Source organism: Podarcis cretensis (genome assembly GCF_951804945.1).
Source record: "Podarcis cretensis genome assembly, chromosome: 14".
NCBI classification, from domain to species: Eukaryota; Metazoa; Chordata; class Lepidosauria; order Squamata; family Lacertidae; genus Podarcis; species Podarcis cretensis.
Genome location: NC_137183.1, coordinates 5369265 through 5390998, shown reverse-complemented (window position 1 = coordinate 5390998; position 21734 = coordinate 5369265). Strand labels below are relative to the sequence as shown.

The window sequence follows — 21734 nt, the reverse complement described above, 5'->3', positions numbered from 1 at the left end:
ATTCTCACACAATGAGCACAGAGAGAAAAGACTTTAATGGCAAATCTTTCAGAGGAATATGTTCTATGAAGGAATTTGAATTGTGGCCAACAATCCTCTTCCGAAATGCTCAACAGTCCTCACCGAGGATTACACACAATATTTTAATGGCAAACAATCACAGCTATGGCACTAGAACCCCAAGGTCCCTCTCATGCACGCAGGCACCAAAGGGTATTCAAGATGCATATCACCACTCCAGTGAGAGCGAGAGAGTGAAAGAGAGAGAACAGGGGGGGGGGGGGGGAGAGAGAAAAGCACCACACTGCCATTTCCAACCAGTCACCACAAGTGCCTGAAAGTCTGACCGCCTCTTACCTTTGTAGTGGGGTCTTAGTTGCCTAATCCTTTTGTCTGTGGAATGGAAACACTCTGGTCCATCAACAGAACTTCCTGGGCAGAGCACCTTTGGGGGTGGTGGTGGTGGACTATTTGTGAAGCAGACAGGCTTCATCTTGCAGGAAATGGGGTGGGTGGAGGGGGTTAAGACAGGGCATGGTTCCCAACAACTACACAGGGGAGCAACCTTTAATTGGGAAGTGTTGATAACTAGCGTGAACTAAGCCAGTGCTTTTTCAGAGAGCATCTCTAGTGCTTACCTATATTACCAGCTGCACATTCCTGCCCATAACTGTCACTGGCTGGCAGTGCTACACCTGGTAGCTGAGGTGGCAGAACTGAAAAAGTCCCCCCACCCTCCCCTTTAGACTCAGGTTATACAAACAAGGGTAAAAATAAAATACTAATCCAGGCGCAGTACACACTTTGACTGCTTCAAATCTGTCACTTTGACACGACTCACTGAGTATAATCCAGCGGATAAGGAAATCTCCACCAGGAAGAGAAATAACTTGTGTTGCCACAACTCACTGATTAGACATTTGCGTTTGCAGGGGTGGGTGGAGCTAAATTAGGAAAAGGCTTCTTTGTCCAAACTGACGTGCCTGAGCCACCGCACAGACGGCTTCAAAAACAGGAACAAGTAAGTGCATTGCATTTCAACTGCCACATTCCAAAAAGAAAGAAGGTCTTCACACAGGGGAAAGATAACATGACAAAAAAGGAGGAGGGGAAGAGGGAGGCAAAAGGTGGAAGAGAAAGGGGAGAAATGAGAACCAGACCCAGCTATTTAACATAGCCAATTTTTAAGAAAGGCACATTTACATTACTTTCTGAAGCTTCCTCCTTAATTCCAGCAGGAGCTGGTGCTGAGGAAATATAGCACATAATGTGACCTGATGTTTTCGCTCTGCCTCCTCACTTAAGCAGATGCTAATTCAGGGTTATAATCCCAGGGAACTTGATCATAACCCTACCATGGACCCTTTGGGCATCACAGAGGTTCATTACAAACTCCAGCGACCTGATTCTCTTCTCTAATTTGAAACCCTGGGGTGAGCATAGCACCACAAAATGGTGCTATAATTTCCTATTGGGTGTGTGAAAAAGCAATCAAGTATGTGTAAAGCACATGGGCACAATCTGAGGGGGCCAGCCTCTCCTCAAAATAGAGTTGCAAGAGAGCACCCTTCTGTTCATTTGAACTAGTCAGTGAGAGCCAAAATCCCTGCTGGGCTGGGCTCCTTACAACTGTAAACCAAATCTGCAGCAACAAACCACAAGATGCAGAGCAAAGAAATGCCAACAAGGAACCCAGGATTGCAATGCTGCAACAGGGATTATTAATACTAGTGAAGACTATAGTCTCTACATTTGCAGTCACCCAAGACTGCTGCTTCCATGATACAGGGATAGCAATTTTACCTATTCCATTCTACCTTCAAGGCATCACAAGACAAAATGATGCATGATAGTATTACGAGATGGATTAAACACACAGTTCTAATCTTAATGGAAAGACTAGCAAATCCTGAATTTTCTCAGCTTTTTTATAGCTTAATCGCTGTAGAACACTAATCTTTCCTCTTGCTTTAAAGGAGAAATGAAAAAATGGAGCAAATTCCTATGATAAACAATGAAGCCAGCTACTAAAGTACAGAGAATTTTGAAAGAAAGCAGCCTCCATAGACAAAGAGTAGCAGCGATTACATGGCCTGCTGAATGAGGCCACAATTCATACACTCCTTTTCTTTTTACAGGCAGCCAAACAACTGTCCACACATAAAGTGTTTGTACAAGTCCTTGATCTTAAGAAAAAAAGCCTTCCCAAACAGTTGAAAGCCTCCAGACTATTTCATAATTAGGTACACAAATGTGCTTATTAGAAGGATTCAAGTTTCTTTGATGTAAATGTGCCTTCAGAAAGCAAACTCCAACATTGATATACAATGATATACAAAGTCAAACAACTAAAGTAGCTCTTGAAACTATATATAAAAATTGGGTTGAAGTAGCAAATGAGGTGGTGTTTTTTTTCCTGGTATGACTAACAACAGTTAGCTTGTGTCCATGTTAACAAATCAAATACTCTACTACTGACAAAATAAAACCAGAACCCACAAGAAAAAAAATGAAAAGTGCACAATGAAATCAAGAGTCTTGGATCAAGTATCTGTGGAGGATTGGAAATGTTTTGTCTGATGGACTTGATATGCACAGGGCAGGAAGAGGTATTAAAGTTTATCAGATGCCGATTTGGCCTGCCGGTCTACATAGAAGAGGATGTAAGCCTTGGCTTTCACCACCGTCTCCTCATCAGTCAGCGTCACGGTGCTGTCATTGAAATGGAACCATCGGCCTTCATGAGTCGCATAGGCTGTATAATGTCCAGAGCCAACCCTGAGAACATCAAGAAACAAAGCATGAGGGAAATTAACTCACTGCTTTCTATTTTAAAAATAAGGCTAACAGGTCATGGGGAAGGATCCTGGTTTTAGCTATTTCCCTCATCTTAAAATACTTGCCATGCCTCAACTGCCTTTTCCTCCATTGGATACATCCAACGCAAACACTGATATGAAACATTTCCAGAATGCCTTCTAATGCTCAGGAGCCTTAGGCACATAGCCATGCAAAGATAAACGCTGTTGGTGGAAGAGGTTCTCTCCTCCTGCTCACTCTCAAGGCTGGGCTTATGCAAGTCTGAAGCATCCACTGGGAAAAGTCTGCACCTCTTCAGTCCTGCCTGCTCATCCATTGGGCGTGCTCTCCATTAGTTTGGTCTTCACTGCCTTACTTTTTGACTAGAATACTTCTCTACTTCTATTCCCAGCACTTAGCCAAGGCGGAAAATGACAGTCTCCTTAAATTTGCCAGCAGTTTAGCCCATAATCAACCAGCTAGGGTCTCCACAATGCCTGGTGCATGAAGCAAGAGTGGCTACCTCTCCCCATGTCATAGAGAAAAATAAATATGACTTATTTAGTTGATGCTGTTGGCTTATTCAGGAAGAACCTCCGGCCCTGTTTTTGCCAGAGGCTATTCAGCACTGCATTTTCTTTTTCTGTTGCTACAAGCAGGAGCCCTTTTGGGGTCATGGGACTTGCCCAGGGCCACGTAGCAAGTGGAACCCACATCTCAGGCCCAAGTCTAACAGACCAGCCACTAATCAGCCTACATCATTTTTGAGAGTGTAGCCTGGTCAGTTACAGTCAGACCATATAATGTGAAGGCAGCTGGATTGTAATCCATTCAGGGTCTTGGGAAAGAACCAAGATCCCAAACCACATTTAAATAGTTCTAATTCTGAATTATCTTTTTGTGTGTTAATTTATTTTGACTCCAATCTAGATCAAGAGGCATTTGTCTTCTAGATATGAGAGCTCTCCTTTTGAAAAAAAATAACAGCTCCTCTGACAACAAGCTGCTTCTCACCTGGATGACTGCACTTTTAAACAAAAAATCAAATGTGACCAGCTACCTCTCATGTAGGAATTAAATGGATTTCCATTTCATTTAAGTAACTCAAATAAGATTGTGAAGTATAAAATTTCAATCAGGACCACAGACAATATTTTCAGGCAAAGTGTTGCATCTCTTTATTGATTTGTTAAACTTAAAATAGGATTTAATAAGATAAGCAAAGCTAACAAGGTCATTCTGCATAGATTAGGTTAGATTAGGTTGACATAGCAAGGCTCCCTCTCTAGTCACCACTTCCAGTCGTTTCCATACATTCTTTTTCAATTAATGCCTGGTTCCCAGTAGAGTGATGCAGGTTTTACAGCAGAGAAGCCTTTCAATCATCAACTCAGAAAGGCAAAAGTCCCTTCAGGGTGCAATCATACTCACCCTGAACCGTGGTGCACCACCACAGCTGCAAGGTCATACAGACAGCTTTCTGGACCACTGTTTTCTGGCTGCAATTGGGATGGGGACAAGGAAGAGAGACAAGAGAAAAGAGGAATTGAGAATTTCCCAGCAGCATTCCAGGGCCCCTGACTAGCAGCTCCCCATGACAAGTCACTGTACCTCTAGCAAGTAACATTTCATGTCTAGGCCTCTCAGGGGAAACTCAACATACGTGTCCACTTTGTTCCTCAGATAAGCTGTCCAGTGAAAGCGTTTTAGATGTAAGCACAGCACCTGTGGAATTAAAAATGGCACATAAGCCGAAGGACATGCCACAAATTCCTTAATGGAGGAGTACTTTAAAAACAACAGACCTGCCACCTCCTCTGCATGTCAAGAGCATATCATAGCAAAGTAGCTGTCACATTTATATCCACATGATCCTAGCAGAAACTTCCAAGTTTGCTTAAAGATAAAATTCCAGAAATAAAACATTTCCCCTCCTCCCCCGAAAAGGCCCATATGTAGTAGCAAAAACGACAAAGTACTGCGGCTCTGAGATACAAGCTATTTTACCGCAGAATGAACACTGAAGCAACATCCCACTTCAGGTTTGGGGTGTGCATTCACTTTGGTCAAAGCGTGCACTTTCAAAGTGGCTTGTTTTGAAGAGATTTGGACCTTCTCTGAAGCAAATCAGGCTTCTTCCAAAGCTTCCAAGGAACAGGCAACAAGTTCAAACTTTTCTCTACAAGCTCTCCATAATAGAAAAGGCCAGGCATGAAAGAGACGTGCATTTTGTGACTGGCAGCTCTAACTTCCAACCAAAGAATGACTTTAGAAGGAATGTCTTCAATCATATAGGAAGGATGATAAAGTAATATGACAGACCCGTGCCACTGTTTTCCATTTCCCTCTGCTAGTTCATTCTCTTAGCAGCAGTAACACTGGAAGAGTGGTGGCTGGCTTTATTTGGGGGGGGGGTTTGCTTGTGATATGAATATCTCCTTATGCCAATCAAAATCACTCTCTCACTAAGACCCTGCCTTTAAAACTCCAGTCCCTTGAATCCTAATTTTTAAATAAATCCTCTTGTCTGAGTCTGTTCTATCTTGAGTGTTGCTTATTATCAGGTAAGTCGTTTCTGCTCATCTCTAAACCCAGCTGTGCTGGCTGAGGCAAACAGGGAGCTGTAGTCCAAATTATATGGGAGGCACCAGTTTGCAGAAGGCTGAGATCCATAATCTTTTACAAATTTCAACTCCTAGATCTCACCTTTGGTAGTTTCTGGATCCAAAATTTCTTGGTGGACTTCTGCTTCTTTTTACATTTGTGGCACATATAGAGCTCTGTTTCATCAAGTTCTTCCAGGTCTGTAAAACTGCGAAGACAATCTAGAACAATTGAATTGACATGATTAAAGTCATTTCCTCTGCTTTTTGACTCATCCCTCTAATGATCTAAATAAAAATACTGATGAAAGAGGCAAAAAAGGCAATTGATGTATGCAGATGGCAAGGGTTTAAAAAAACACCACCACCTACCTGGTAATGTACACATTGGTCCATTTTCTTGGTTCTTACGTTTATTTCGGAAGTGACTTGGAATATCTAGTGAAAGGTCTAAAGAAGACACAGGCAATTTCAAAATTAGTTTCTAATGTCAAAAACATAACATCTGCTCATAAAACTTTTCAAGATGCTTGACTTACCTAGGAATGGATCAAACTTTCTGGATTCAGTCCCACATATCAAGCAGTTGACTTCATTCTGCAGAATGCCTCCAAAGATGGCTGTGACAACAGTAGACGTGCCATTTCTGAAGATAACATTACAAGGAGAAAAGGGTCAGCACTGCACAGCTGGTCACATTCAACTAGCACCAAGAGCCTCTAGCCATGCTGAAAACATCCTTTAGGTCATCTAAGTTTCTTAGAACAGATATGGAGAGGTGCTTACATTCAGAAATGGAGCTACTAATATTGCCCCAAATACAACATAAATGTTATGCTCTGTCCAAGTGGCAAAAAGTATCCCCAGATAAATAAATGAAGAAGCACCAGTTGTGGTTGAGAAGGAGTATACTGTACAAAAACATTTTTCTCCCTCTCTCATAACAGCAGAACCCAGGAACACCCGATGAAGTTGAATGCTGGAAGATTCAGGACTATGCACACACAGAGTGCATAGTTACGCTATGGAATTAACTCCAGCAAGATGTGGTGATGGCTACCAACTTGGATGAATTTAAAGGATGATTAAAGAAATTTGTGGAAGGACATAAGGCTACCAATGGCAACTAGTTATTGATGATGGCTCTGTTCTACCTCTAGATCAGGAGAGGGCTAGAGAGGGCTACTGCACCCATGTCCTATACTTTCAAAAGGCTGAACCCTAAAGCTCAACCTTTATACTTCCCTTCAACTATCCCTCAAAGGCAGACACATTGCTGAGGCATGGAAGCACCACTTCAGCAGATGAGGATGCTTCCATTTAACTGGCCACTCTCCCACTTCATCTACTTGGCACAAGAGGTCCATGTTTCCAAGGGACATACTCCCCATGTGTCACCTCACCTCCTGGAATACAAAGGGCAATGTGAGGGAACTGGACATGACGCAGAAAAATGCCACATAGTTATGGGGGGGGGGGGAGTTGGGATGCCGGGCTACTCTCCAGGAATTTCTGCTTGCCCCACCAATAAAGTGCATCAGCTGTGGTGGGAAATAATTATCCATTGAGGATAACATGTCAGCTCCCAGGAGTCTGGCTTCAGCATGATCAGAGGCTGCAAGCCAAAGCCAGCTGCTAACATGCTGACTCCCAACCTGTGTGAGCATTTTTCTGACAAACTTCTGCCAAAGGCCACTCCCAATCTTTGTTGTCTAGAAACTACATAATTTGCATTTTCTGCCCTACAATTCTGATATTATGGTTTGAGGAAACCAGATTAAAAACCTCTCTTCTTACATGCAGCATCTACTGCCACCAGAAAGACCCGAATTCTCTTGCAAGATGACTGAGCGGGAAACACCATTGAAGCCTCCTTGGAGTTCCAAGTGCAGATGGTCCAAAAGGTAACGCATGAATTCATGGGCATCTTGCTGCTGGTAGCCCCTTAACACAAACAGATCAATGAATATACAGACTGCTTACTTACATTGGTACATAATTCACATTACATGGCATGGCTTACAAACCAGGAAATTTCAACTACATTGGATGCATCACTTTATAATAAAAAAGGCTCAGAGTGATCATTCTTGCCACTGCGACAGACAGATATATGGCCCTGTAGTTTTGCAACCAAACGAAAGGCCAACAAGCTTCCCTACAATAGCTCAAATGCAAAACTCATTTGGAGCTGAAAGAAAATCCAGCAATGCGAAACACATTTTGAAATATGCCAATGTGGTAAGGTTGTGAAGGCGGTGGGAGTTTTGTACTTGTAGTGCAATTTACTTTATCTAAATGGTTTATTTTCAAGACAGAGGATGGGACATTTATATATTTTAAAAACCCTGTGAAAAGAACTCTAAAATGAACACACTGCAGGCATTGCAAATGATCTGCAATATGAACTAACATGGGAACATATTTTATTTCAAAAGTAAACCAAGCACACACGGAAGTTGGGGAATGAGTTCCGGCTACCACCAGCACCCCATCGCAACAGCTGCCACTTTAGGAATCCACCTATTCATGGATCTCCTGCCTGCTTTTCCAGGACCAGCAGCAATGTTTCCTCATGAAAGTGCCCAGGCTGACAAGTGTGCCCATGCAGGGTGCCTTTTTGTCACCTCCCTCAGAGATGGCACCCGGGGCAGACCGCCTCCCGCCCCCCCTTCCTACACCCCTGTGCCCATGCACATTAATGTAAGAAAACATGGCAGCCAGCTCTGTAGCACCCATAACCAGCATGAGCCAAAAATGGACTGACAGGAAGAAATAGGGAGAGTGGGTCAGTGGGTGTGCTATGGGGCCTGTGGGTTGCCCAACTGAGATATAGGAAAACAAAACAAAAAACAATCAACTGAATAGTGTACATCCCCTGTATGTGGACATTTGCTGTGGCATCTACCTGCCTATAATAGCAATATCCTTACTGCTCTCTTGCCTCTTGTGTGCTCTAACTGCAACTGGATGCCATTTTATGGCTGCTGCTGTAATCATGCAGCAAAACTGGGGTTATGCTTTCAGCACAGTATCCAGTGCACCCACCCAATTCCAGAGAATGCTTGCTACTTATTGTGTGTCCCATTCCTAGCATTTAATGGGAAAATTAATGCACTTATGCAGTCAGAACAGCACCACCAGACACAAAACAGGGACGTATCAGTACATTTTGGAGTATCCCCAAGGCTGGCAGAAGTACCAAAAAACAAAACAAAACAAAACAAAACAAAACAGCAAAATGAGGACTGACTTAGGGGAAGGAGAAAAAGACACTGAAACCTAGGTGGGAGAAGCAATGGAAAAGGAAATAAATGTGTTGATAAAAATGTGTAGAGAAGCCTCTCATTGTCTAGATGGGTCATTTCCTGGTGCACAATATGAATCCATTTTTAAATTTACCCAGGGATACAAGTAAGAAATCAATAGAGAAAACAAAAAAATTAACATTTAGCTTTCTAATCAGAGCAAATATATAATTATGTTTTTAGACTGCATTGCTCAGCATTTTATTGCAGGGTTTTGACTGGATTTTTATTGACGGCATGTATTTTGTTTTACTTTCTGCTGTAGTCTTTTGATTTTATAACTTCTACTTTGTAAATCTACTTAGAAGCTTTTAAATATATATATTAGACAGTCTATAAATTGGTTAAACAAAGAAATGGCACACCAGATTCGCCTGAAATTTGTACAAAACCAAAGCTTCTAAGCAATGTCAGTCTTTACAGTCCACTACAGGATTTTATACAATTATATTTCTTGGCAAAGAAGGTATTATATGTGCTATTAAGTACACAAAATTATCTGGAATCGTTAACATTCCTAATCAAGACAATCTCACTAAGGATTTCATTGTTTTCCTCCGAGTTCTTTTTTTCAGACTGGGAAGCGAGGCTAGAGGACCGTGAAACCTGGGCCCGAGCTGGATCCACCCACAGTTTGAAAAATGGGAAACAAACTTAAAACTGCTCACGAAAAGCCTTCCAAGCATACAGTTTCTCAAATGAGTGTCAGCAGAACAGAGTATGCCAAAACAAGCCACCTGAAAAGGTTTGGTCCATATTGTTCATATTTTCTCAACAGGGAAATATTTGTAAAGTCTCCAAGAAACAAACAGCCTTTCTCTCAGCCTAACTCAAGGCGGGTTCAAGCATAGAGCATCAAATGATGACTTGCACATGTTAAGAATACTGTTGGGGGCGGGAGGAAGAGACAGAATTGTAGTTCCATCACTACAAGCAGAGCCCTTATCTGAGATTGCTTCAGAAACAAGACTCTTCAGTGCAGTCACAGGCTTGAATCAGCATAGAGCTGGAGCAACAGCAACACTCTTTTAGAAAGGGGGAGCTATGTTAGTCTATCAGAGCAAAAATGAAGTCTCATGGCGCCTTAAAGATGTAACAGACGTGAGAGTCCAGCTCCTCAGATGCGTGAAGTAATAGTCTCAGTTGGCAATGAGTGCAAAGAACAAGAGACCAGAGGGAAACAAGATGCAAAAAAGACAGACTATGGCAAGGTGTGTCCCCCATATTATATTAGCTTAGCAATGCCAAAATGCTTTATGAATATTGGTTATTTTTCACACATTTAAACTTTATGTAATTGTCCATGTGTGTATTTTTTCAAATTCTTTTCCCTCTGATCTCACTGTCTACTTTTTCACTCTCTGATTCCCATGGGTATACATATACCTGCAATGCCAACCAAGGATAACATTTCCTCCATCTGATGAAATGCATTCGAGTGTCATTAATATATTTATTGTCATTAACATCCCTTTCTGTTAAAAGCAAACAAACCCACAGTGCTGAAAATCTGCTGGAGCCAACTTAGGGAGCAGAGCTCTTACTTTGACTTCAAACAACTGTTGAGGAGGATAACTGGCCAAAAGTATTGTAGGAAGCACGATTATGACTTTTGCCCATTGCCTGAAACTACTGGTGCTAAACTTCCTTGATTCTCATTAGCCAGGGATAGACACACAGTTACTGGCAGAAGGAAACGAATGGCCTGGGTTTCTCACTTCACAGGCTCTGGGTGTGCATTCAGAGCATTTTTTCAGCACTGCTAGAGGCATTAATACATCAACAGAACATCTTTACTACCTGAAAATATGGAGCAACTTACCTTCTGCACAATTAATCCTAATAGGGTTCAGTGCTCCTTTGAAAGAGGTTCAGGGGCCAGGACAGGGAGACCTTGGAGAGGAATGACACTTGGATTTACTTGTGTGAACTGTTCTTTTTGACAGCCTGGGTGCAAAATGCCTATTGCACATAGATTTATTCTCTTTGCAGCACTTATTTATAACTACAATGACAGAAACGAATTCAATATTGAGAGAATCAAGGAAGTTTTGCCCAGTATGTTTGCTTGAACCTGCTAGAGCTGTACATTTTTAAGCACAGTCCTTGCCAAAAGCAAAGGTTTGGGTTCTGTCAGGTACTTAAGCCATGTTGCACAGACTAAGAACTTGGCATGACTTAGCTCTGCTAGACCTCAAATACAACAAAAACACTCAAAAATCACTAACACTGCTTCCTCTGTATACTGGAAGAATAAGAGCCTGCTGGCACACAGTGGGCATCATTCCTACAGAGCTAGAAGCTCTCAAGAGCAAGGTAACACTGCATTCAGGGACAACAAAATGCCATCGTTCTGGAAAGAGTCACTGAGTTGCTAACAGCATCCCTCCTTATCTTATAGGACTTACCTAAAGTTTGGCATGATTTTCCAAACAACATAAAACAATGATTCAGGGCTGAACGCTGTTTGACTGCCTTGCCACAAAGCACACAGAGTCTTCCGAAACTCTTCTACCAATGAACTGTGGAAGAAAATTGAAAAGTTTTTAATAGAAGCATTGCCACTCAACCCCACCCCCACTCACCATGGCCCCCTCCACCTTTCCCCCTTTTCTTCCTAATGTAACACTAACGTCTCAGCAAATGAAACTGATCTGTAGAAAATGTAACTTGAAAAAAGAGACATTGCACATACTTTTGTAAATCAAGAAATCTTTAATAAAAATGTTTTAAATTGGTTAAAAAATACCTGATGGTATTGTAATCAATCTGTAACATGGCTCCTTACATTTTCTATTGATTTCTGTTTAGGTCACCCCCCCCTGTAAAGTGTGCACTGTCTATCCATATTAATTCTCTTAATTTTAATAGCCTCGATAGGAGATGGCCATAAAAGTGTTTTCCTTTCCAGCAGATTTTTATATTTCTCCCAAACTCTATACAGATTCTTCCTACGAATATGGTTCATAAAACTTTTATAAATTTTCACCTTCCCATACTAAAAACATGCATGCCAGCCAAATTTTAAGTCATGACCTTCTAAGTCCAGGATGTCCTACAAACAAAGTAGTGTTATTCTCAATTCACAGATGGAAAAATGAGACTACGAATGTGATTTGATTGAGGCTTTTCAGAGCTCGAATCTCTTCTGGAGAGAAAGTTAGCTAACAAACCAGGCTGTATCATGTTTAGTTGAATGTAGGGCTTTCCTGACCATCTCAGGTTACTGGGTAGAACGGGGAATTTTCAATCAGGTGGCAAGAGAGAGACCACATCCATAGACACAGCTTTCTGCTCCTCAATGGTGAGGGCAGCAGCTCACATTTCCTTGCACTGTGGGAAAAGACATTCCTAACCCCACAGAGATTATTAGACTCCTCTAAGACCATTCATGATAGCTGTGGATTACATGAATTTCTTCTTGTAATCCAATCCAAATAACTTTATTGTTCTAGCCATTGGCCATAACAAATCTGAATCAAAAATAAATACACAAATAAAGGGATGTTTCGCCACAAATAATAGTCTCTGTTTAGATCTCTGTGTCACCCTTGCAGTTCAATGCTATATTGTCCAGGGTCTTCTTTCTGCTCTTTTTGGCCACCAGAGCAAAAAGGGGAACTTTGCGAGTCACTAAAGTGTTTGCATCACTAAGAAGCTATAGAAGGGAGAGACAGCTTTCTTGTACAGGTGGTTGGGTGAGAAATCGCCTCCTAGGTCCAGTGTATAGCGGGCAATATAGTAAATAGTGCAAGATGTTGTCCACCTGCAGTTGCCCACATACAGAGTCTGTCTTTGTACAGTATATCCTGTTGTATTGTCCATCCAAGCGGGCGAAGGGCATAGCTTGAAAATACAGCTTGATAAAAGTGATTCTTAGTGAGGCTGGCCGGAGATTCTGCAGAGGACTGGCTCTAAAAGGGAATGTTTTTGGAAGGGGGAACCAGGGAGAACATTTAGAGGATTTGATCACTTGCAGATTGCGTAGTGATTCTGTCCAATGACACCAATCCCTTAATTGACGTTTGACTGTGGATATAATCTCCTCTAGCTCATGGAAATAATAAGAATTCAAGTTACATTGGTTGTTAGATTTCCACCATTGGCTGTTCTCCAATTCCACATAGTACAAGGCTGGCAAGCACTCGCATGGCATGGAGGAGTTTTTTCAGGTAATTAAATCTGGTACAGTCCGCTCTTGCACTTAACGTTGGCCGTCCAGCTTCTGTACATAAGAGTGCAACTGCTGTTCCCTTGAGCAGGGAAAATAATCTCTTGAGAAATTGGTTTTGCACCGTTTCTAACCCCTTAATAACACTCTCATCCTCACCCCAGTTTTTGACTCCCTAAAGCATTTGAGGGATCACTTTACTGCCAAATACTTTCAGCGTGGGATCAAACTGTTTCCTGCCCTTTATGAAGTAAAACTTCTTCAGAGGCCCTGGTCACTCTCTGCATTCTGATTTTCATCACCTTGCGGTGCCACCTCCAAGTCACTGTTTCACTGAAAAAAACTCCAATATATTTGAAAACACAGGTTTGCTCTAGTTCATGGTGCCCTTAAATCCTTCCACCACGGCTAGATTTTGCCCTTAAATCCTTCCACCACGGCTAGATTAATCTGCATGAGAAGGGTTCTATTTTTGCTGGTTTGGGTTGAATTTCCAGTGCCAAGAATACACAGTGAACCATCTTCCTCTCCAAGGGTGCCAACTCCTGGGGACCCAATCCTTCTGGACACCCCAATATTTTTGGGGGTGCCCCCAATGTTCTGAAAAATCAAGGCCAAGCACGGCGTGCCTTCAGTGGCCAGCTCCTTCTCCTCCTCCTGCCACAGAGGGGAAGGAGAGAAGAAGCAGCTCCCAGGCAGTGGTGGCAGCAGGAGGAGGAGTCAGCAGCCACTGATGCCATGCTGCCGCTGCATTCCTACCTCCTCCAACATCATGAATCGATCCACACACACAACCTTGGCCCCCCATCTCCCTCACAAGTTGGCACCTCTGTTGCTCCCCCTTGCTCCATGTTATATTTTTGTTTTTTTCCTATATTTACCTAGCCACCCAATCCCATATGTTCTCTGAGAAGTCCACCATCTAGAAGATCTCTATGTTCTTTTTTGAAACTCCACATAAATGGCTTGTCATGTGTCCCAAATTCAAATTAGATGCTGATACAAGTTTTTGGCTCTTGAGTGAAATCGTGCACTTGCTCACAAAGGGTTCCCCATCCTATACATGCAGGTAGCAGAATTAACAGTGCCAATTTCACAGGGCAGCAACACCATGAACTGTATTCTATACACCAGAAAAGATTAACAACCAAGAGTATAAATAACTGATGAGGATATAGACTGCTCACTGGGTCTGGAGGTGGGCAAGGTTTGGGGCCAGGTGCACAGCCGCACCATCCTCCCAAAGCCATGCTGCTCCACCCCTTGGTCACCACGGTACTTGCTGGGTTTCCGCCAAACCCAAATTCATATTTGCCCTATCTGCAGCGGCTTGGGGGGCAGGGGAGGAGGAGAGGACTGCATCTGAGCAGTCCAAAAGGAGAAAAGGGGGCCAGAACTGATACCAGCAGTGCAGTTGTCCCCAGAGCGTCATCGGAAGAAGACTAAGAGGACACAGCAAGAGGAGCGTCGTGGGACAATTGGGTAAAAGCACTGGAGTCAGAGGAGCCCCCCAAGTGCAGAGGAGCACTGGCAGCAAGGCACAGCTCATCCAAGCCGAGCACTGGAGTCAGCTGAAGTTTCCAGGTGTGGTGGAGCACCGGAGTCATTTAACCCTTGGAAGACTTGAAAGTGCACGCCAGCGCTTTAGCCCGCAGTTGGTCACATTTTCGGAGGAGCGCCCAGGCAACGGGCCCGATCGCTGAAGTTGCCCCTCTTAAGCTTTGCTGCTTGCACATGGCAGGCGCCATTTTGCGTGCATGTGGCCACACTGCTGGATCTTGGTTGGGGGGTAAGTACAGCACCGTATTATGACTAGTGCTTTCCGTAATGCCAGCAGTGGGTCTGCCCTAGTTGTAGAAGCACTTGTGCCCGATTCTCAAAATGCTCCATCTGTGTGGCTGCCTGTAGATCTCAGATTTGGAATTACAGGGTTTACATTTTGTCTGCCATGTTTTGAAGCAGCATCTCATGGGGCTCTTAAGGCACTGGATGCACGTATGGTTGGTAACATCTGATTCTCAGCATGAGTGGGGTTTGCATGTATTTATTAGTATATTGGGATGGTGATAACACGTGTGGCTGGATAGCTCAGTCAGCGTCGTATGAGACTCTTAATCTCAGGGTTGTGGGTTCAAGTCCCACATTGGGCAAAAAGTTTCCTGCATTGCAGGGGATTAGACCAGATGACCCTTGTGGTCCCTTCCAACTCTACAATTCTATGATCCTTTGCAAGATGCAGATGGAACAACCACACACCCCAGCATTACAGGCTGTATATCTCAGTGGTTAGAGCATGGTACTTATTACGCCAATACACAGGGTATTACTGATACCCTCATAGTATAGCGTCTCACTTCCTGTGCTACAGGTGGAAATAGCTCAGTAGTTAGGGCGTGCGGCTGTTAATGCCAAGGCTGCAGGTTTTGATCCCCATTTTGATCACCAGCACATATTCTTGTGAGCTGGGTGGTTGAGCTAGATGGCCCGGGGTCCCTTCCAACTCTATAATTTTATGGAAGGATACAGATAAACACTATGTGTGCTGTTTGTATATATATGTATATAGGCATACATGCTGTGTTTAGACTTACATGCTGTTATCCCCTTGGCTTCGAGTATGGTAAGTTCTCCGGCCTGCAGTCTTCCCATTCCGAAGCTCCACAGCCGGCAATTCTTTGAAGTAGCAACAGAACTGCTGAATGTTACTGTTGAAAGAAAGAGATGTGAACCAGAAATATGTACCAAGAGGGCAGAAAAGAAACCAAAGGATTTAACTGTTTTCTTTGCAACCCAGCAATGAATAGCTGTAGGGCAGCTATAAAGCGCACACACAGGTGTAACTTGAACATTCTACAATTGCCTCTCAAATACCTGCACGTTAACACACTTGAAATTAAACTGCACAGTAAGAGGTCGGTCTTACGGATCCTCTTTCCAAACATCACAGGGAGTTTTATTTGCAAATATATTACAGGGTTTTGTCAGTTTTAGATATGCCACTGGTGGGAATGCAAACTCACATAAATGGAGTTGCAAAACTTGCTCTTACGGGTGTAGAGAGACCCTTCAGATGCACATCTTTTAGCCTCAGTGAAATGTCCTACTCTCTCAATACATCACAGGGTGCACAATTAACACTTAGCCTAGAAGCCAATTACAGAAGTGGGATTTTTAAAAACAAAGCAGTGAGTACCTGAGTGACTGAAGAATCGCATTCATGAAACATGTGTTACCCAGATTCCGAAGGCCTGTAGCACACAGGGCTGTGGTGCTTCCCTGTGAACCAGAGACATCAAGGCAAACAAGTCATCTTACAATAGGCTATACATCATCTTCCATCCACCTGCTTTCTTTGAAACAGAGGGATACATGCCTACACCACGTTTTAAAAGTATTACATAAAAATACCCTCATCCAATGAGAGTATGCCACACAGAATTCAGAACACACAGAATGATAGATTCGAGCCAAACCCATAAAGCTTTAACACAGCTTGTGAAAGGGCTGTCACAAATTGCACAAGTGGAACAGTTGTGTGCCCACCAGAGGAACAAAGCACCCAAATTTTCACACCTAATTCTGGCTGGTCTGAGACCACCAGTGACCCAAATAAATAAATAAATAAGATAATAAATAATATAAGATAATAAATTAATAATAAGACTTCTCTTATTAGGTCCACTTGTGCAAGCAAAATAGTAATTATTCTTTATTAATATTTTCGATTCTGCATGTAACGTAGGCTAGGTTGAGAACAGGATATTCTGTTCAAGGTCACATGGGGGAGCTTTATGCTAAAAGCGTGGAATTATTTTATTTGTTATGTCATTTGATCTCTTAGCTAGCTTGGGTTCCTTTAGGAAATTATGCAGGGCAGAATTTTAGAATGAATGAGTGAATAGATGCTGAACCCAGCTTTCCTCCAGGCCATGTCTGGGAAACTTGCAGCCAAGTTGCCTCCAGTCCAAAGGGCTCCCCAGGCCTTATCAGACACCACAGCCTGCTCTAGGCTCCCTGAGCAGGCAGAGGCACAGTGCCCAATTGCACAGGCAAGTGCAAGGCCCGGCAAAGAAGCCACGACAGCAACAGCAGCAGTGAGAAGATACTGTAATGGTTCTTGCATTCCCTTCCCCTTATCAGCAGGATCACATGCACTTGGTGTTTCTACTGCTTTTGCAAGCAGCTGGGACAAGAAAACTGTTCCCTCTTTTCTCCGTGACTAGCAAGAAGGAGGCAGTGCATGAAGGATTTCATTTGCCCTGTTTGGGCAAGTATGAGCAGCAGCAAAGACATGAAGACTGCCACAGTTCTACTCTAGCCTGCAGCATTAAGAAATCTTGTAGTTGGGGGGGGGAGAGAGAGAGAGAGAGAGAGAGAGAGAGAGAGAGAGAGACTTTTAAAAAGTCCCCCGCAGGTCATTAATTCACAAGAAAAAAATCAACTGGTATCTCTATTGACTGGCCACCTGGTGAGTTAATGACCTTTGACAGAAAAAAGATTGTCATCCTTGTCTCCACATGCTCAGAACAGAATGGTAGCTCAAGATCAGGTACCCTAAAGAATAAGTCTTGCTTCAAATTAAAAATATTTTGGGCAGTCAGAATAGTGACCTCTTTGGAGGCTTTGGTATTTAAAACTAGATAAGGTAATGAGCCTATTTCAATACACAATTAAAAGTGTGTGCACCACCAACACTAGAGTGTCACTCAAGAACCAGCAGGCAAGAGTATATTAGAAAGGTATGCTAAGAGCCCAAGGTATTTACTAAATGAGCTCCACTGATTAATGAAATCTGCTCCAAAATTATGTTGTACCTACATTTATTTTTAACAATTTGCTGTTTAGGGAGGAGTCTTCCAGAAGTTTTCTTTTCCTCTGTCGTTCTGCCGCAAAAGCTGAACTGTAGTAAATGAATAAATTGGTTAAGACATCTTAAGAAATCTAAAGAGAACACACCAAAGATAATCTTGGCCACAATGTCTTGACAACTGCATAGTCACATTTGCAATGATTCCTTTACATACAACAGTGAGACTGATCATTGGTTATGGAAGTTATAATACAAAATAGGTAAAGGTACCCCTGCCCGTACGGGCCAGTCGTGTCCGACTCTAGGGTTGTGCGCCCATCTCACTTAAGAGGCCGGGGGCCAGCGCTGTCCGGAGACACTTCCGGGTCACGTGGCCAGCGTGACGAAGCTGCTCTGGCAAGCCAGCACCAGCGCAGCACACGGAAACGCTGTTTACCTTCCCGCTATAAGGCGATACCTATTTATCTACTTGCACTTTGGAGTGCTTTCGATCTGCTAGGTGGGCAGGAGCTGGGACCGAAAGACTGGAGCTCACCCCGCCACGGGGATTCGAACCGCCAACCATGCGATCGGCAAGTCCTAGGCACTGAGGTTTTACCCACAGCGCCACCAGCGTCCCGTATAATACAAAATAGTCATCTTAAAATAATTTCGGAGCACACACTCAAATCTATTCTATGTTCAATAGCATGCAATTATAAAATACCCAAATTAATCTGATAAGGTTATGCTACAGCAGGCACCCTTGAGCATGCCCTAATTAGAACTAAAATTTCTGACCTAAAATAACGAACTCCACTTTCTTGATCAAAGGCTACTTGGTAGAGTATCCCCACAAGAGTCCATCTCTGCTCATACAAGCATTGTTCTAAACATGAAACTTAAGCTTGCCAAAGTAGTCAACTGAAAGTATGCAACATCTGGAACCTCAACAGACTTTCATCAATGGACTCCAGGCCACCAGCTGGCTTTTGCAGTTTAAGCCCATTGTGGTGACAGGTGTTTGGCACCACTAATGCAGCACAGGGGAAGGCCAACCCACGTATGGATACAGTACACCAGGAAGTTCTGCTGTGCAAGGCTCACAGAAATAAACAGCAACTCTACAAAGCCACAGTGTGCTCTTGCACAGCTCCTATTTATTACAGTGAAGCCTACACAGGAGAATTTCCCAGTGGATTTTGTTCCGTGTCAATTAGTGTGCCTCTAGATTTTCAGCATGCACCCATGCTGTCCTTTCACATACAAAGGACAAACTACTAAAAAGGAATGGCATCACAATGCTAGACTAGCAACATCCACTTTCAGAAAGACACATATAAGTATATAGCTTACTTTTCCAAATTTTGGAGGTGCTCTCGGACTTTCTGTACCAGGCCAAGCTTGGTATCATTGACTACGAAGTCATCACAGCGATAACTGCAGTAAGAACACATTAATCAGCAAATGGACAGACTTTAGCACAGCCATACCACCATGAGACTTATGTTGAGCAAATATGGGTTTCTTGAACTAAACAGCAAAAGGTTAGGTGCTAAGAGAACTAAAATGCAAACTGTATTCACCACCTCCTTTCAGATGAAGAGGTACAGAGGTCTTACCCTTATGATCTAAGCAGGCTGCATTGAAAAGGGAAGCAAGCAAGTGGGTCCTTCAGGGGAGGGGGGAGCTGTATCCTCACCCGCATAGCAGAAGCAGTTTTCCTATTCACACTTCCTATCAACCAGCTATACCCACTTCCATGATACAATAAGCTGCATGGAGATCAAGAAGGCACTCTTCCATTCCCCATCCCTGTTTGCCATATGACTAGACTATTTTGGGATTGTTGTGGGGGTTTCCCCTTAGGTTTGGGGGTTTCTTTGGGGGGGGGGAAGCTCCCTCAAGCATGTCAATACTATCAACACTCACTACCAGAGTTTGTTACAGTCATACCTTGGGTTAAAGTAGCTCGGGTTGAGCATTTTCGGGTTGTGTTCCGCGGTGACCTGGAAGTAACGGAGCGCGTTACTTCCGGGTTTCACCACTCACGCATGCGCAGATGCTCAAAATGATGTCACGCGCATGCACAGAAGCGGCAAATCGTGACCCGCGCATGCGCAGACACGAGTTGCATTCGCTTCAGGATGCGAACAGGGCTCCGGAACGGATCCCGTTCGCATCCAGAGGTACCACTGTATTAAGAAGATCAATACAAGTTCAAAGTATGTATTTCCTCTTAACTAAAAGTGACTGCTCCAAGGTTGGATCCAATTTGGTCCTCAATGACATTTTCCTCAAACCACACACCCCTGCCTATCAGAGGACATCACTGATAATGTCAGTGGATGAGAGAGAGGATAGGGTTTAATCCTACACTGGCTGTGTGCAGTGTTAGAAACTGAGATATGAAAGCTAGGAGCTAAACAGCACCTTAAGCCTATGTTATGGGCGCAACAATGGAATGTCTAGGCACACTTTTTAAATAACAAGAATACAAAGTTGAAAATGAACGAACTGCAACTAAAATATTATGTTCATTTTTCAAATGGTCTATTCCTTCCCCTGTCCGCCCACCCCCAATATACTTAAGAGGGTCTCTTCTCCAGTCTTCAGAAAGTAGCTGGAAGTGGGGAGGCAGAAAAAGGTCCTCCTTTCCTTCTACTCTGCAATTTTAATCTGAAATTTTAGGCGCAGTACTGTGCCCAGAGCTCAGAAACTGCTCACACTAATTAAATTCCCTGTTGCAAAATGCACCTAGAACAATGAAGTTTCGAACACTCGCTGTTTGATCCTGTTTCCAGCAGGGAACAAGATCCTGCAGCCAAACCAGCAGGATTTAATCCTGCGTATCAGCCCACAGGAGCTACTTCAATGAGGCTTTTCCAAAGGCTTTAAGACAGCTCTTCTGCTCCTATTTGCTCAGACAGCAGTGACTGTCTTAAAGTGGCTTGCCAAACTACTTTCTGAAGTTGTCTCTCTCCCCACCTTTACGCATCACTAGAGATGTTTACAGGAGGGGAAACGACTTCATAGAGCCACTTGGTTGCAGATTTACATAACTTAAGAATGTAAGAAAAGCCTTCTGGAATAGGCCAATGCCCCCACCAGTCCAGCATTCTGTTCTCACAGTGGACAAGCAGCAGCCTTTTTGAAGAAGAAAATGTTTGAAGCTGCACTCTCACAATCAGGGCTTCAAAGGGAAGCATCACTCACCTGTCAACTTTGGCCCACCAGGATCATGGGAGATAAAGAAATGGCCCTCCTGGCCAGAAAATGTTTCCCACCCCTGAACTACTCCTACACTTCAGCAGCTCAAGAGTGCAAAAAACCCCTATAGCTGTCACATTCCTAAGCAAGCGATGCAGTCGTGAACAATCAGTACTGATTCTCAGCACCAAGCAGCAGGCCTGCCCTACAGGCGACACCCAGAGTTGGTAGTACTAAACACAATGGTATGTGCTGCTCAGTATGCTGCCACGTCAACCGATTTCTTTACAACAGAGTTCTTCAGTCATTTAAGAGACTTTTTCATTATAAAAAGAGAGGTATCCAGCACTTGTGGGTGCAGAAACAGATTTTTAAAAATATAATAGGTATATTTTTAAAATGGAAAAGGTTCTCAACACGAATTCAAGGAAACATTCCAGTATCTGATATCACTTTCTGCTTGTTCCTTCCCTGCAGTATTAGCTTATATCAATCCTTACCCTATAATGCCCCTTATGAGATCTCACTACCTGTCACCTGCATGAATCATGCATGAAGCATCAATTGACAACATTTATTATCTGCAAAATTCAATCTAATATGACCACAAAAATTTACTTCTGCTTCTGCAGTTTTCCATTCCTTAAATAATAAAAAAAAGCCAGAGTGGAGGCCATGTTAATCTCTTGCAGCAAAAACAGCCAGGCAGCTATATGGTACCTTAAAGACTAACAAATTTTTACTGCATAAACTTTCATGGATTAAAACCGTTGCATCAGATGCATTCAGTGTTACCCTCAGTTACACGTATAGTAGACGGAGGTGGAGGTGGAAATCAGTTATCTTTGCTTCCA

At 43.1% G+C, this 21734-nt stretch overlaps 1 protein-coding gene across 3 annotated transcripts in view; it reads right to left on the bottom strand.

Moving 5' to 3' along the window:
- Positions 1-16: 16 nt before the first annotated feature.
- The window catches only part of USP3 (ubiquitin specific peptidase 3), a 36460-nt gene continuing 14742 nt past the window's right edge, over positions 17-21734 (bottom strand). For 2 of the 3 annotated variants that reach the window (XM_079953347.1, XM_079953348.1), the window contains exons 4-15: positions 19027-19110; positions 17700-17781; positions 16075-16157; positions 15473-15586; positions 11119-11232; positions 7200-7346; positions 5942-6048; positions 5775-5852; positions 5506-5624; positions 4411-4524; positions 4231-4298; positions 17-2778 (exon numbers count right to left, since the gene is read on the bottom strand). In XM_079953347.1, coding sequence (XP_079809473.1) covers positions 2613-2778; positions 4231-4298; positions 4411-4524; positions 5506-5624; positions 5775-5852; positions 5942-6048; positions 7200-7346; positions 11119-11232; positions 15473-15586; positions 16075-16157; positions 17700-17781; positions 19027-19110 — 1276 coding nt within the window. In that variant the 3' untranslated portion in view covers positions 17-2612. The remainder of the gene's footprint in view (positions 2779-4230; positions 4299-4410; positions 4525-5505; positions 5625-5774; positions 5853-5941; positions 6049-7199; positions 7347-11118; positions 11233-15472; positions 15587-16074; positions 16158-17699; positions 17782-19026; positions 19111-21734) is intronic. The other variant, XM_079953349.1, reaches the window with a different exon arrangement.